Source organism: Macrobrachium rosenbergii, chromosome 16 (genome assembly GCF_040412425.1).
Source record: "Macrobrachium rosenbergii isolate ZJJX-2024 chromosome 16, ASM4041242v1, whole genome shotgun sequence".
Classification (NCBI taxonomy): domain Eukaryota; kingdom Metazoa; phylum Arthropoda; class Malacostraca; order Decapoda; family Palaemonidae; genus Macrobrachium; species Macrobrachium rosenbergii.
This window is the reverse complement of record NC_089756.1, coordinates 26,692,709-26,708,754: the sequence shown is the minus strand read 5'-3', so window position 1 is coordinate 26,708,754 and position 16,046 is coordinate 26,692,709. Positions and strand designations below refer to the sequence as shown.

At 34.8% G+C, this 16,046-nt stretch overlaps 1 protein-coding gene across 14 annotated transcripts in view; it reads left to right on the top strand.

Moving 5' to 3' along the window:
* Positions 1–14,468, top strand: part of Ca-alpha1T (Ca[2+]-channel protein alpha[[1]] subunit T) — a 132,792-nt gene extending 118,324 nt beyond the window's left edge. For 12 of the 14 annotated variants that reach the window (XM_067118708.1, XM_067118700.1, XM_067118707.1 and 9 more), the window contains 4 exons: positions 4,081–4,116; positions 5,621–5,740; positions 6,964–7,102; positions 11,862–14,468. In XM_067118708.1, coding sequence (XP_066974809.1) covers positions 4,081–4,116; positions 5,621–5,740; positions 6,964–7,102; positions 11,862–13,285 — 1,719 coding nt within the window. In that variant the 3' untranslated portion in view covers positions 13,286–14,468. Of the gene's footprint in view, positions 1–4,080; positions 4,117–5,620; positions 5,741–6,963; positions 7,103–11,861 lie in introns of those variants that run through there. The other 2 variants (XM_067118699.1, XR_010855665.1) reach the window with 2 other exon arrangements.
* Positions 14,469–16,046: the final 1,578 nt, after the last annotated feature.

The window sequence follows — 16,046 nt, the reverse complement described above, 5'->3', positions numbered from 1 at the left end:
TAATCTCAATTTTTTATCATTATCAACTGGTACTTAAAAAGTTCTCCATTTTCATTTCATATCTTCTACCACCCAGTTTCATTTCTTCCATTTATTGTGATCCTGTATTTCTGTTACAGTATTTTTATTTTATCAGTTACATTGTTTCCACTAATGTAATTCTACAGTAGGTTGTCACTTACGCTGTCTCCATTAACTTAATTTTGGAATAAGTTATTACTACATATCACACTCAGCTAATGGATCTCAGGAAAACTTGATCATTCCATGTTACACTTGATATTGCAGTCTATAGCCATTCCTTTTGAAAGATTGCAGTGTCAGATTATACTTGGTGAGCCCTTAAAACAATAGCCAGTAACTTTAGGCATACACTCAAAACCTAACACATTGTATTTGCCATGGCAAACACACCCTTTTAAATAAAAATTTTGAACGTTTATAAAAAAAGAATATGAGGAAGATAGCTATGAATGGCATGGAGTCAATTTGCCTGAATTTGATATAATATTTTAATAATTTTACCTGTCCACTCTTTGCCAGAAACACATGAACATATCTTCCCCTAACAAAGTCTTGTGTGCTGCTCAGAATATTTAAATATGTACCAGAAATTTCAACTTTGGCTAAAGCGAAGCACAGGCAGTTATCACATTAACAAGGAAAATACAGTTTGTAATTGGTTATTCTGTAATTGTATTTATCTCCCATTGTTTTATTGAGTGCAGTAGGGATTATCAGATTCATAGTTGGTACATAGGTGGTTAATTTCTGAAAGCTACTGACCCCTGCTTTAAGCTTTATAAAGCTTGGAGGCCCCCTGTTAAGAAGTTGAGCTTCACCAGAAAGTGTCAGTAATGTGTGCAGGGAATTTGTAGCATGGGTCCCCAGTCCACAAAAAATTTCAAGGCCTATGTGTCTTAATTATTGAGTAGCATGGTATTTAAAGTGAAGAATACAAATTATTTTTGACTGAATTCAGTTACTCATTAGATATTTATAATTTTCCTGGTTATATGTCTATGAGTTTATAACAAAGAATACCCAGAAAACAATGCTGAAATGTAATTTTTTAAAAAAATTCTTAAATTTGTTAAAAATAATTGCAAAACAGGTAATCAGGGACACATTTATATGAGCAATAATGGGTTGCTTGTAAAATCATAAAACTGATGTCATAGAAACTCAGTAGTCTTGGAAATATTTTTTACAGACAGTTTGAGAAAGGGTTGCTCTCATTTGATTATCAGACATAAGAGTAGTTATAACATTGCTTCCACAATAGGGAAACCTATATGAATTGTGTCCTGATGTTCATGAAGGTCTTTTATAATGCATACAGTTTATAGGCATGGCTACTAAATCAAGTTGGAACCAAATGTCTCATGGAACATGAAAAGTGCAAATTAAAAATTACAAATTTGCTGAAACAAATTTGAAAGTATAGAAGCCCAAGGCGTTGTTCTTGGACTTTATTTAGTTTCCTAGGGTAAATACAGTATATAATTTTAAAACTAGAGAAAAGTGTGGTACTCACTACTTTAAAAAAAAATACAGTATAGTACACATAAAAAGCCATATTATATTTTTAACTCCCTCAAAAAGTTTTAAATTATGTGAGGTTCCTGCAAATTTGGAGACCCTTAGTTGCAGCTTTTGTAGCTTATACCTAAATCCAACACTATAAATTAATTTTTGTTCATCACTGGCAATAACAAAATTTTACAAATAATCAGTTATCAACCCTGGCCTTTATACTTTTTTACGACAGAAAGCAACATTGTCCATTGTGGAACACCAGCTCTGAATCTTGCAGTGTTCAGTAGATGTAAATCTGACTTCAATTGTATTAAAGCCCTTTTGCCTAGGGTTTAAATCTAAGTCATTTATTCCTTTGATAGGGGTATCTAATACTTAAAGAGTGTTTTGTGCATAGTCAGATGACTGGTCGTATGAAGGCACACTGGAACTTATTCTGGCATCTTTTGGCATCTTGCCTTGGTAGAAAAAGTGAGAGCACACACGTTCATCATCCCATAGCTAAAGATTAGTTTTGTTTACATGGGAATAATGGAGAAGCAAGCTGTCCAATACCTTCCTTTGATCAGTAGCAATACAAATAAATTACACATGTTAGTATGATTATCTTCACACATTATCATTATAGTACATAAAACTGTATACTGTAACTGGATTCATTGTTCCTTTAATTGCCTCTCTTACCGCTCAGGTATGTTATCTGTAACTTATGAGCTAATTAAATTTCTATGTCCATACTTATGACAAAATTTCCTGAGAAATATGTGAATAAAAAATGTGAAAAATATGATTTACAAAAGCAGTCTAAAGGATATTGCATAAATAATAAACCATGCAAATGTACTTACGAGATAAGAATTAATATCTAAATGAATTTTGAAAAATTAATATAGTATAAAAGGTGTATCCACATTAATATAGTTTAGAAGATGTATCCACAGAGTATAAGCAATTCACCAACTTGCATCTATATAACTTAAACCCATCATTGAGAAACCCTTTGGAAACGACCAGAGCTAACACCTTGGGAGTATTCCATGAGTTTTGTAGTTCCTTTTCTTAGATAATTTTTGTTATTTGTGATATTTTAGGTATATATTATATCTGCTGTATTAAAATGCTCATCCAATTATTTGGAACTAGAAGAAATTATATTAAGAATCCTGTCAGAGTGGCCAGGCTTTTCTCAAGTTATTTTGTTATTTTTTATGTGGATTAGTTAACTTCCAACATGAAAATTCTTTTTTTCTGATCAATTTTCAAAAAGAATTGGTATGTATATGTTTATACTTTACCCACTCTTGTAACCTTCAGGAACAATACCTCAGTCTCCTCAGAACTTTTCTGATCTCTGACTTAGATGTCATCTGTTTCTGCTGTAGGCCTGATAATATTATGTAGATTGTTCTTTCTTTAATCTTCCACTATTTTTCTACTTGGGCTGTCAAGTTAATCTTGGATTGATATATAATATCTTCCGAGAGGTAAGTATACAGTATATTCTTAGAGGTAGGGTAAGTAAAGGTACAGGACTCAGATCTTTTTACCAAAAAGTTAACTGCTTGTGCATTTAGACCACATCTGATTAAAGGTTTTGGATTGTCTTTTATGGCTTGTAATCCTCCTATAAAAGTTGGGTTTCTTTTAGGGTCTTTGTTTATATGATATTTTAAGTGAGGAGTGGACATGCTTTGGTTTACTTGTTATTTTTAGTCTTTATATTCAGTATGATCACCACTATAAAATCCAGATGCTGAATATGTTAAGTGAGGAATTCCAAGGTGGCATATATCAAGTATGTAAATTATGGTTCACCAGATTATTTCACTGGAGCTTCGTGTCATATTTCTTTTTGCTCTGTAATATTCAGATAGGTTTTATTTTGTAAAAAGATAACAAGTGTCTGGTATACACAATTTAATTAAAATTGTCGAATATTTTATTATGTGATATAAAACATATTCCAATATGTCTTTTTTCTCTTTATAGTTATTTGTCATCTCAGTTTTTGTTTACAGGTTGGTGGGGCTTATATTCCTGAATTCTGCTCCTAAATTACTCATTAATATTGTACTTAGTGTAAAAAACATTTCTCCTTTTTTACTATTTACTACACACATTGTACATCCTTCACAAAAGTGTCATATACCTTGTAACAGATGATGCATGTTGCATGCAGCTCTTACTGAAAGTTGTCAGTTGAGGCTAGTCTTCATATCTGCCAACTGAAGGGTCTTTTAAATGATTCCTTGTGTTGGCTGTTAGATTTAAGCAGTTACAGATAAGTGTGACTCTTAATGACTTGCTTTCACGCATTTAAGGACAGAGTGTTGCTGGTAGCCATTATGTATACACTTGTCCCCCTGAAAGGTGGCTTATGGGACACTCAAGTGTGAAAGACAGGCATAGACGCTTGGATGCAACGCTTGACAAGATGTACAGATGACAATTCAGTCTCTATGCCAATGTCACCCACTTGAGTATAATAATGGTTGTGCCAATACAGAACAGCCTTTGACACTTCAAACATTCTGATTTCAGGAGGAAGAGGAGGCCGAGTTTGCGCGACTGCTCAGGGTAAAGATAAAAAAGATAAAGTCCCTCACTAATCTGATGCCCCACCATCTGTTAGAGACCCCTTCAACTTCCCACCCCCTCCCTTCTGATCTAATGCCTCCCTCCCCCTTCACCATATCATTTTGCATGTGCATACTAATTTGTGTTTAAATTTATTTTAATGTCATGCTTTACCAGAAGATCCATCGCTTCTGGATTTTATAAATTGTTAATATAACTTGAAAGCTACTAACCCAAAAAGCGTTCACACAAATGCTATAGTCTGTCCAATTCAAAAAACCCAAATTAAGATCTTTTGTCACCCAAGCTCAGATTAGTGAGGGTCAGAATGAGTTGTGCACTAGCAAACTTATCATTTTTAAAAGATTAAACATCTTTATTAATAGCTTAAACTGAGTTTATTTTAATCCAGTTCTTATTACATTTTTATCTGTCCTTTCCAAAGTAGAATTATATGTGTGTTCTTGTGGCGGACCAATTCACCCATAATGTGACTTGTCATTCTGAATGTTGTCTATGTCAAGGGGAGCTATGCACCCTTTTTTTTTCCAGTTAGTGGCACCTTTTGTACTTATTGGAAATAAGAATGTATAGCTTTAGTTGAAACTTGCCAACAAGGTACTGTATAATGTCCACTACAAGCCCACACTCCCTTTCCCACCCCATAATTTGGCAATTAATTGTTAAGTTTCTGGGATTCAGAATTTGCATTGAGGTTTATATACTCCATAGATCATTAGAACCTTGATTTTTGTAATTCAGAATTTTTAGTTAATTTTTGTAATTGAATATTTGCTTATAATATTTTCCAAATTTCAAGTCAAATTTAATCCCATTACTGTTACTGTGATTTTATGGTTCAGTAGACCACATATACTAATGTATTCTTAAGGTATATCAGTGTGCTGAGGTAGATGTCAATATCATTTAAATGTTATATCATTCAAGCAGGATATAATATTTATAATAGATTACTAAATTCTTCGTCTCTAATTTCTGGTGTCAACTGATACTTGTTGGCAGACTAATACGAGAGTGTACTTTGTATACCAAGAAGTACAGAATAATAATTGTGATTGTTTTAATTTTCATATGTGGTAAGGTAAAGATATGTCAGTTAATAAGCCTATCTATTGCTTTCTTCCTTGTTAGTATTTATCATTTAAGTTAACCATCATAGTTTTACAAATCTTATGAGAGAATGAATTTTCAAATAATACTGATGGAAGAGCTTTCTGATACTTATCAATTTTCACTTATTATAAAGAACCACTTTGAGCAGTCTTTAAGGATGACACATTCTCTGAGTGCCATCTTAGTTTTCTTAATTATTTATGGAGCATAATATCTTTGTTATTAAAGATGTGGCTGATTGTAGGTTTTTTGGTATCTGTCTGCACCATACACTATACTGAAGTCTATTCCACACATAGCACAGTTTGTTCTATGCATAAAGTTATAGTTTTCTAGTGGTAAATTTATTCTATTTCATTTTCCAATCCAGATGGAGGATGAATATGACCTAGAAGTTGAAATTGAAAGGCAGCTAGCACAGGAGGAAGAGGAAATAGCCGAAATGCAAGAAAATATTGCAAACCAAAAGTTAGCCCAACAGGTTGCTAAGGTAAGTCTGCTTATTTTTACCATTGTTTGGACAGTAACAAAAAATGCCTACAATAAAACCTGTCATCTTTAATAAATGATAAGCCGTATGTAATAATGAATCTAATGAAAACTAATCAAACAAGATAAGATTTAATCTGATTAGTTTATGGTGTTTTTAACTTCTTAAAGAGTGCCACATTGCTGTACAGTACAGGTAATGTTATCCTGTCTTTGAAATGGTCATACTGTACTTGTTTTGCCCATGGGTATTTTGCAACCAGTGCTTTGATCTATAGAATGCAGAGTGGCACTTCCAATCCAACATTTTTTATGTGACTGCCAAATATTCAACCAACAATGAATGTCACTTCTTGGAAAGGTTCCCCCACAAGGAAACTTTGTAAGAATCTTCAGCATTATTAGTTTATCCAATGAAACTTTTTAAGGAATTGTAGCTGAGAAAGTTCCTGTCATCGTGTACAATAATGTTTATCTGAATAAATTTACAGAGCACTGTACAGTGGACCCCCTCCTAGTTGCAGTTCCAGATTCAGGGCTTCACCTATTCGCAGATTTCTCTGTGGAACATATATACACATTATTTGCGGAAAATTTGCCTATTCAAGGTCTTTTTCATAGAGAAATATTCACAAATTACTGTACAGTACAGTATTTTCATATAAATTCCGAGACTTTTTGTGACAAAACTATTAAAATATTCAGGCACTATAAGTATTTTTAGAGGGATTTTTGATGTTTTGAATGATCAAAATAGGCAGTCATAAGCATTTTTAGAGGAGTTTTGAGTATTTGCCAATTTTAGCTATTCGCAGGGGGTAGTGGTATGCATCCCCCGCAAATACCAGGGGTCAACTGCATAACAGAGTATGTGTTGTACATTCAGTTATGTTTTAGAAAGAGATTATTTAATAGAAATTTTACTTTCTAAACTTTCAAGGTAATTTTTTGTGGTATATGAGACATTATCAATCGTAAGCTTGCAGTTTTGCAATTCTATTTCAAAACTGTATTCATATTTTTGATGGTAGAGTATGTTGGTTTACAGCACCAATTTTTCTTGTCTTTAGATACCTTTCTTTGAAAAGTTGTATCTCTTGTCATTTATATTGCACTCCTTTTAGGATAATATTACTATACAGTAGAGCAGTTATAAAATTTGAGGATATTAGGGAAAAAAGAATGATCATAAAACAGTAACTAATAAGTAATTTAACATTTCAGGATGTTAACGAAACGGCCAAAGCAAAATTCAACAGTGGCAAGTACTTCCACAAACCATTAAGCAAAATGTCGTCGCTTCCTTCAAACTTCACTTTCCGAGGACAAAGAGAGCTTCTTGAAGCTTCCCCTAAAGATAATAGTAAGGATCAGTGGTTTACAAAAATTTTTTTTGTGCTTCCTATTTCTTGTGACAGTATCTTCTGAGGTGGTACAGCACTTGCTTCTTATTTATCTTAATCTTTTGTGGATACTGTATTTGCTTCGTAGTGATGTTCAGATGCCAAACAGTATTTTCTAGCTTTAACCATTGTTAAAATAATGCTTCAACAAATTTCTTTGATGGACATTCTGGATCTGCACATGATTAGTAACAAATGCAACATGAAATTATCATATTTGTGAATCGGTTCTGTACACCTTGGATTAGATTTAAAACCTTTATAGATGCAGAGCATTTTGAGAGAGAGTTAACTTCAGAATGAAGATGCTATCCAGTTTTAACTATAAGAATCCTCCATGCTATCTTCTTCACACCTAACTACTGTATTACAAATGGTAAAAGCATTCCAACAGTTCCGTATTATATGGGATGAGTCTTACCTATGGTAAGAGTTAGCTTTCATCCTTGCACCATTAGGTGCAATCGGTTCTCAGAGTAAACCATAGAATGATGCTTGGCTGACCTGGATGGGTTATCTACAATCACCTGTTTTCCACTTGGTGGTGTTGGAATGTTTACATTCTTGTCAGAATGCTTCCTGCCTTATCCTCATTCATACAATGTGAATTGGCTTTACTAATTTTTTACTATATTTTAGCTGATTTTCTCCTGTATGGTATTGTGCTTATTTTCTGTTTGGCATTATGTCATCTACAGCAAGAGGAGATAGAAGCATTAGGTTCTGTAGGAATGAGTTATGTGTAAACCGAATGTATCTGGTTGGGGAGGATGGTCATGCATTGTGTGTGTGTGTGTGTGTGTTACCTTAGGGGTCATGAGTGTGAGTTATCTTCTCATTGTGAAGAAAGTAAAGGGCGGTCTGGCCATAAGGTTTCTCTATCTTCTTCCAGTGTTGCTTCTCTCAATCCTTCAGCTCTGTCTTCTAATGCTGAGGCAGAAGTTTTTATGACATCAGTAGCCTATATCATTCTTTTACATAGCTCACTCTTAGCACCATTCTCATATATTGTGTCATCCTCCAGACTCTACTCCATGGGTAGTTCCTTTAGATCGTTTGAGTTCTCTTCATTGGTGGGGAGGTTGGTCAGACTGCTGATGTGTCTGCCTCTAGACCTCAAGAGCCCAGACCTCGCGTTGCCCTCAGATGCATCGTGGTTAGGTTGGGAATCTATTCTGGGAAACATCAAAATGCAAAGGAATTACAATGTAGAGGAGAGCAAGATGCATATAAACAACCTAGAGCTTTGGTGGTATTACCCTAGCAGAACATATATACAGTCAGAGACAAGGTGATCATAGTCTGCACTGACAATTCAACCCCTTTTTTACTGAAGGGGGCCACAAAATCAAGAGTTTTGTTCAGGCTACTAGAGAAGTAACTTTCCGTGTGGACCAAGTCCATGAACATAATTTTTCTACTACATTTGTCCCAGGGATAAACAGTGTTATTGCAGACCAACTCAGCTGGAAAGGGCAGAATGGTCTCTTCATCCCCAAGTCTGTCAGAAGTTGTGAAACCTTTGTGGAGCCCCAAACATGGATCTGTTCATGACAATAAACTCCCAGTTTATTGCTCTCCATGCCAGGATCCTCAGGTCTAGGCAGTTGATGCCATTCAGAAAAGATCTTCTCAGACAGTCTCATTTTGTGAAGATTCCATCAGAGTTTCTACATGCTTCATCTGGCTGCTTGTAGAATTTCAAGTGTCGTACAGGAGCTAGAGGCTTTTCAAGAGCCACTAGGACATCCATCCTAAGTCTAGAAGGCCCTCAACTACTTGACTGTATCAACAACAATGGTCAGTTTATCAACCATGGTCCCTATCCTGACGGATATCCAGGGCCCATACCTCTGTAGGTAACCTGATTAAGTTCTTCCAGTATCCCAGGTATGTGAAGTAACCTGTTTTAGCGATAAAAGGATATCACTCTTATTTTGTCTTCAGTTCTGCGACACATGTAATCCTGAAGCTTTTGACATTATGGTACCTCAGTTTGAGCTTCTGGATAAAGCTTCCCTTAAGAACTTAACTTTGAAGACACTTTTTCTTTTAGTTCTTGCAATGATGAAGCTTCAAGCCCTTATAAGTAAATAATGTGGGCTTTTTCAAGAGGATCCTGTCTCTTGTTTTTCATTTGTTTAGGGCTAGAAATGTGAAACCAAAAGCCCTTCCCATTTGTGATGGTGGCTAATTTAATTGCTTTAGTAGCAATGAAGAGGGAGTTCTGCTAACTCCAGTTAGAGATCTAAGGATTTACTTGGAAGGACTTAAACCGTTAAGAGGAGTTAAGAATTTATTCTTTGGTATTAGGAGGCTAAACACATCTATGTCCAAGAATGCTTAATTAATTCAGCATGTGCAGAGTTGAATCCTGATATTTTACCATTTTTTAAAGTAAAACTTCACATCATTCATGCCATAAGCACACCTTTTGATTAATCTAAAACCTCTCACCAGAGAGGGTTAGCAGTGCAGCTCAATGGAGGTGTAACTCAGTTTTTGCCTTATATATTGGTGAGACATCAAAATTTTATGAGAATTGTAAAGCTCTTAGTCTTATTGTTGTGGCAGGGACGATTTTCTCCTGAACAAAATAGAAGGGAATCTAATTTCTCTCCTATCTTTTAAGTTTTTATGAATCTAGGTATTGAGTTTGGGGGGCATAAAGGTACACATTGGTGTATAGGAGCATACCTTCATATATGAAGGTAGTTGTTAGCTTTAGTATTAGACTGCTGGTTGTGGGCTTTCAACTCTGGCACATGAGTCACTAGTACTCTATGAGAAAGAATTCCTTGGAAAGATCCTCCGGCAAGTGTCACCATGAGGACTTTGCACCTTGCTGTGGATCCACTGTGGGCAGCAGTACTTATCAGGGAGGATCTAACAACAGGTAAGAATGTTCAGAAACTTTTATCTTTTCTAAAAATCCTTTTAGTTTGCTTGACTGAGTGGATGTTTCTTTGGCTGCACTAACCCACCAACTTCTTTCGATTTGGTAGTCAGCTAACTTTAACAGTAGGTAAGACTTGTCGAAAATAATGAAAATTTTTGTGATAAAATTAATTATTTGGATACTTATCTACTGTTAAAGTGGAAACCCACTCATCCTCCCCACATCATAGTGAGTTGTCAGGAAGAATTCTAACAAGAATGTGAACATTCCAGCAGCACCTGGTTGGAAACTGGTGATTATAGACAGTCGATCTGTGTCAGCCAAGCATTATTCTTTAGTTTATTTTGAATGCAGATCACACCTAATGGCACGAAAATGTAAGGTATATTTGACAGCAGGTAAGTAACCTAATAACTAATTTATTGTTTTCTCAAGTCAGACTTTAATATGTACAGTAGTTTGCAGCAGGAATTTTATGAGGTTGACTCTATACAACACCCATTTTTAGCCCTTCCATGCTCGGTGGGTTGGAGGAGATCCATTTCTGTTAAGCAAGTGACTTGAATACCCAAATTATATTAACAATAAAAACCCGCACAATATTACTTTATCAAAAAAGATGAAAGTGAAAAAATTAATAGGCTTTGGAGGGCCTTATAAATTTTAACATTTTTTCCAATATTTTATGGAAATTTGTATTATATATTACAGTTGTGGACACTTAGAAAAGCAATGGGAATAAAATAAGATTGCATCTCCTCAAATGACCAAAAATTATTTGCTTACATTTCATGTTCATGGAAAACAGTTAATTTTCCTGTAATTTTGCCTGTTGCCTGTGGATTCAAAGATCCCAACAATTTTACTGCCATGTTCTGTTATCACCCTCTTCTAAAATTCACAGCTAAAACTGACACTGCATTTATGCCACTTTACATGTATTGTTTAAGTTTTAATTAAAAGACTGTTTTATCAATATTGGGTATCCTGCCAGTCTTGAAATACTGACTATTTTGCAACAGCACTTACTGGTGTAAAATATGTTCTTTGGTCATCAGCTTTTCATAGATGAGCAACTAGTCTCACATAGAATACTATTACAAATGATAACCATACTTACAAGTGTATGTGATTGGTTTATGGTGACTAGTTTTTGCATAACCATTATCTATGCAGCAAATTTTATTCTTTTGACAATCTGTATGGCAACAGGCAATTATGCATACAGGTGTCATTTGTTTTTAGTGATGCACGCAATCTCAAATCTTAAATGGTTCTGGTGATAATTTTTTATAGAGCATTTGTTTTTTCAGAGAATCTTATTTTTGTTAACATTGCATGCTTTTCTATGAGTACTTTATATGGGAATAATTACTGCTGCAATAATTGATATTCATAGAGCAATATTTATCCATGAAACAGCTGTTTCTGTGTTACACAAGTCACTTGGTTCCCATTTATTGCATGAGTTTGTATACTGTTTATACTGTAAGTCCTATAACTAAAAGGAAATCTGACGTATAAATTACAAAAATTATAATTATGAGGAATGCAATTATTAATTTTTTTTATAAAACAGTACCATACAACATTTCTTTCTTAAGAGGATTTTGCAAAATTTAGATAAACTTATTTGATCTTGGATGAATCTTATACAGTATATACTAGTGGAACCTGAGTTTTATTCAGTGATTGCTTTTACAAAATGCCTTTCCCATGTTAAAAATTAATTTTGTTATGCATTTACTTTTTTTAAATATTACTGGAAAATCATTCATGAATGGAGCTCACACTGTAATTTATGATGATGCAATTTTCAGACACTCCTCCTGTGTCCCCTGGTATACCAGATGTGCGGGTAGATGCTTCATACACCATTCCCAGTATAAATATTAATGGTTATGAAGTAGAGGATGAGATGTCATCATCCAATTTACCCTCTTATCCTCACGATGAAGACACATATAACCCCAATTTGAAACGACCTTCACCTGATGAGCCAGAGGACAAAGTTTCTATTACAGATCTGCGTCAGGTACCTCCAAGTATCACTCTTGAGGAATCATCTTCTACCAGTTACAGTCCTACAACAGAGCCAGATAGTGGTAGAATTAATGAAGTGCCAGTGAAAAGGGAAGCCCCACTCGCAGAAGCGTATTATGATGATGACAGTAACAGTGACAGTATTTCAGCAGGGCTAGAGTCACTTGAGGCAGATGAAAAACATGTTCCAATAACACAGCAAGCAGTGAGGCAGTCTCAGTGGAGTAGTAGTAGAAAGATAAGTGCTGGTGGAGGAAGGAAAGTAAGCCTTGATGACTCTGTTACTCAGTCTCTCATGGCTAGTTTTGACAATGTCCCTGAACTAGGTGGAAGGCTTGATATGGATTCTACTTCATGCTCTGTCTGCTCCAGTGAAGAGGTATCTGCTACTTCTAGGCTTTCATCAGGACCTTCTCCATTAGCAACATCTGGCTCAGGGCCATCTACAGCCCGCGATAATACCTTAGTCTTCAGTTACATGCCTCATGTTCCTCCTCCCTTATCATTTGCAGACAAGGATGATGATGATACACTAGCATCAAGCAGTGATTCCTTTACATTAGAAGGTGGTCCACCAGAATTGCCCTCTCCTGATATTTCTTCTGGAAGTGAAGCAATGGCTGCACTTTCAGCCACAATATCCCCTTATTCTTCCTCTCCCTCACCCTCTCCTGTTTTGTCTTCCCCAATGAGTGAGGCTAGTGCATTACCCAGCAGTACCTCAGTATCCCAGGCCAGGAGTTCAGGGAATGGAAGTGGCAGTTTTTCTCCACAGCCATCACCAACTACCCTCTCAGCTCCAATTTGCTCACCAGTCTCCTCTTCCATGAGTGAGCTCTCGCACCAAGTTAACCCATTTAGTTCACTTGGGGAACTGAGGGTTGATTTTAATAGCCCTCCTCATTCAGCACACGTAATGGAAGCTCATTCAAGAGACAATCAACCTTTCCAGCCTAAGTATAATGAACAGTGGCATCCTTGGCCAGAGAGAAACCAGTTCTGGACCCTTAAGACAGGAGCAAGTAGGCTCCGTTCACCTCATCCTGAATCAGTGGTGCCAAGGTCAATGGGTCAGCCTGCTACGATTGGACTGCAGTTAGGTGTTTCTCGGTCGCAACCCAAGGGAAGTGCATTACCTGCTGGACAAAGATGTTTTATAAGAGGAAGAAAAAGATCCCGACCTCCGGGTCCTGAGTCTTAGTGACATTAGAAACCAAGCTAGTTTGGATAATGCTGTTCACCTGACTAGCTGAGATTGTGTGCCATCCAAGTTAGTGAATGCCAAAAAAATAAATGCTCAGAAAAGCTGTAACTTGATGTCATTGAGCGTTATGCTATGTGCCAGAAATAAAATTATCAAAACTTGCCAAACATAGTTTTATATAAATATGTATAAACATGTATGCATGTATATTTATATATCATTACTGAACAGTACATGCACATGTGTACAGTATGTAGTACATATTTAAGTATACATACTTTTTTACATATACAGTATATGTACATATATATATTTATATACATTTATATATATATGCATTCATATACATTCAAACTAACAAACATCCATATATGAATATATGCATACATGTATATATATATTTATTTTATTCACAGATATACTCAGACATATGTATATGTATATGAATGATATACATGGGCAAAGATACATAGAAATATAGATGAATAAACATATTAACTTACAATTTGTATGCATAGTAATTGTATATGTATGTATACATATACGCTGTATGTATACATGCATTTTACAAATAAATGAAGAAGTAAATAAATATATATCTATGTAAATGTATATATGCACTTACATATACAATACATGTAAAACATATGCACACATGTATCTATTTATCTTGCAATTTTTTAAAATCTACACTAAAATGTCATTACATGAAACCAATTTGAAGACAGGTAAGCACTCCACTGAGTAAGGATTCTTATGGTTGTTTTTCACATGGCAGGAATACTGCTTTGAAACAAGTAATTCTGTTGTAAAACTTTATAGAAGAGATCTTAAACCTGAGGATAAACCAAACCAGAGAGATGAAAAAGGAACCACAGAAGAGGGAAGGACATCTTTAAAAATCAGGAAAGATATTTTTATGTTAAAAGGTAACACTTCATTGATTATGAGATCTGATATGTCATTGCCTTTGAAAACTATGTAGTTTCTTTCCCGGTATCATTGCCCCAGGGGGAAATTTAGAAATTTATGCTTCTTTCCCTGTTATATCTTTAGTTACTGAGTAATTGATTTTCGAAAATTAATAGTGGTAATGCAGTTATTGTGCCCTATATCATCCTGTGTTCCTACATGGGGAAAATTACAGAATTGTTATGAAGTGGACAATTTTCATAATTATCACCAAATATAAATGTTACAGCATTTATATATTATATATATATATATATATATATATATATATATATATATATATATATATATATATATATATATATATATATATATATATATATATATCTGTCATACATACATATGCACAGGTATATATAAAATAACTAAATTACTTTAATATATTCTCTACAAATGTACCTATATTGTAACAGCATACCAAGATAAAATTCCATTTGTGCATTTGCAATGAACCTTGTTTTTTTAATATAGTACATATACAGTCCGATGCACGGACACACAAATACACACACACACACATATGAAGAGCATTTTCACTGCAAAGCTAACAACATATATTTATCTACTGGTGGTGGAATTCCTGTAATACTTATATATGTGTGTATAATTCTATTTATATATATACATATATATATTTATATTAAAAGGTATTGGTTGCTATAATATGAATATGAGATTAAAATATGAACCGTACAGTGTATATCCTCATGTAAATACATACGCCAATAGTACAGATACAAACACTTTCATTTAACGACTAATTTCATGTCTCCATTCATACATATCGACAAGCGTGTATGTACATGCTGTACATATACCTGATCACTGTAAACAATGATGTTTTTGTATGACATTGATGCTTAAGAAATCCCTACGTCGTTTTTTCTCTCCGTTCAAGTAAGTTTGTTAGTGGCATGTTTGCTCTTGTTCCCTTCACAGGGGCCAGTGTGATAGTCAAAGGAGCATGTTCAAGGGTCACCATTTACAACTAAATTAGTCATCTTAGAATGAAATCCTCGCTAGTCGTTGTCTAGTCAGTGGAATGTTTTAAATGAAGAAAAATATAATTACAACATTACTGTATAAGAACTCATAGGTAACAAAAACACATTGTGGTCTGAGTCTTTGTGAGCCTAATGAAGCAAAAGTCTGTTGACACACAGACTTGTCGGTGTGTCAGCAGACACACTGACGAGATTTTTGTCTGACAAAGGAAGAGTTGTCTTTTCATTGTATTATTTCTGATAGCTGGTCTAGCACAAGCTAATTTTGATTTTAACTTAAGTTGTTGTAGGTTGACTTGAAATGCAATACATCTGAATTAATGGCTTCCTTTTGTATCTTCATGCACTGTCAACTTACTTGGTGTATTATCGGAGTAATGAGAAGTTTGTAAATGGATAAAAACAGTATTTGATTGATTTTTTTGTTTAATGTTACAAGGTTTTGACAAATCTTAGGAATATAAGAGCTTGGACTTCTGAGCCCCAAACCAGTGTTTTGTTTATTTCTTGGATTTTTTTTCCTTTGCACTAGAGTTCAGCAATTCTGTAAGGTAAGCATTTGTTCCCACAAATAGTATTTCTGGATCTAAATGCTTGGCTTTTGGAACCTGGCTTACTAATTCAGAAATTTTCATCCCGACAGACGCTTCTTACAGTTCCAACATCATAACCCAAAACTAATCTAGCAACTGTAATTGCAAAAATGATGACCCTGTATGTAATGTGCTAATTAGGGTAAGAACTGGTTTGTCTTACGTATACTTGAGTGTGGTCACACACAC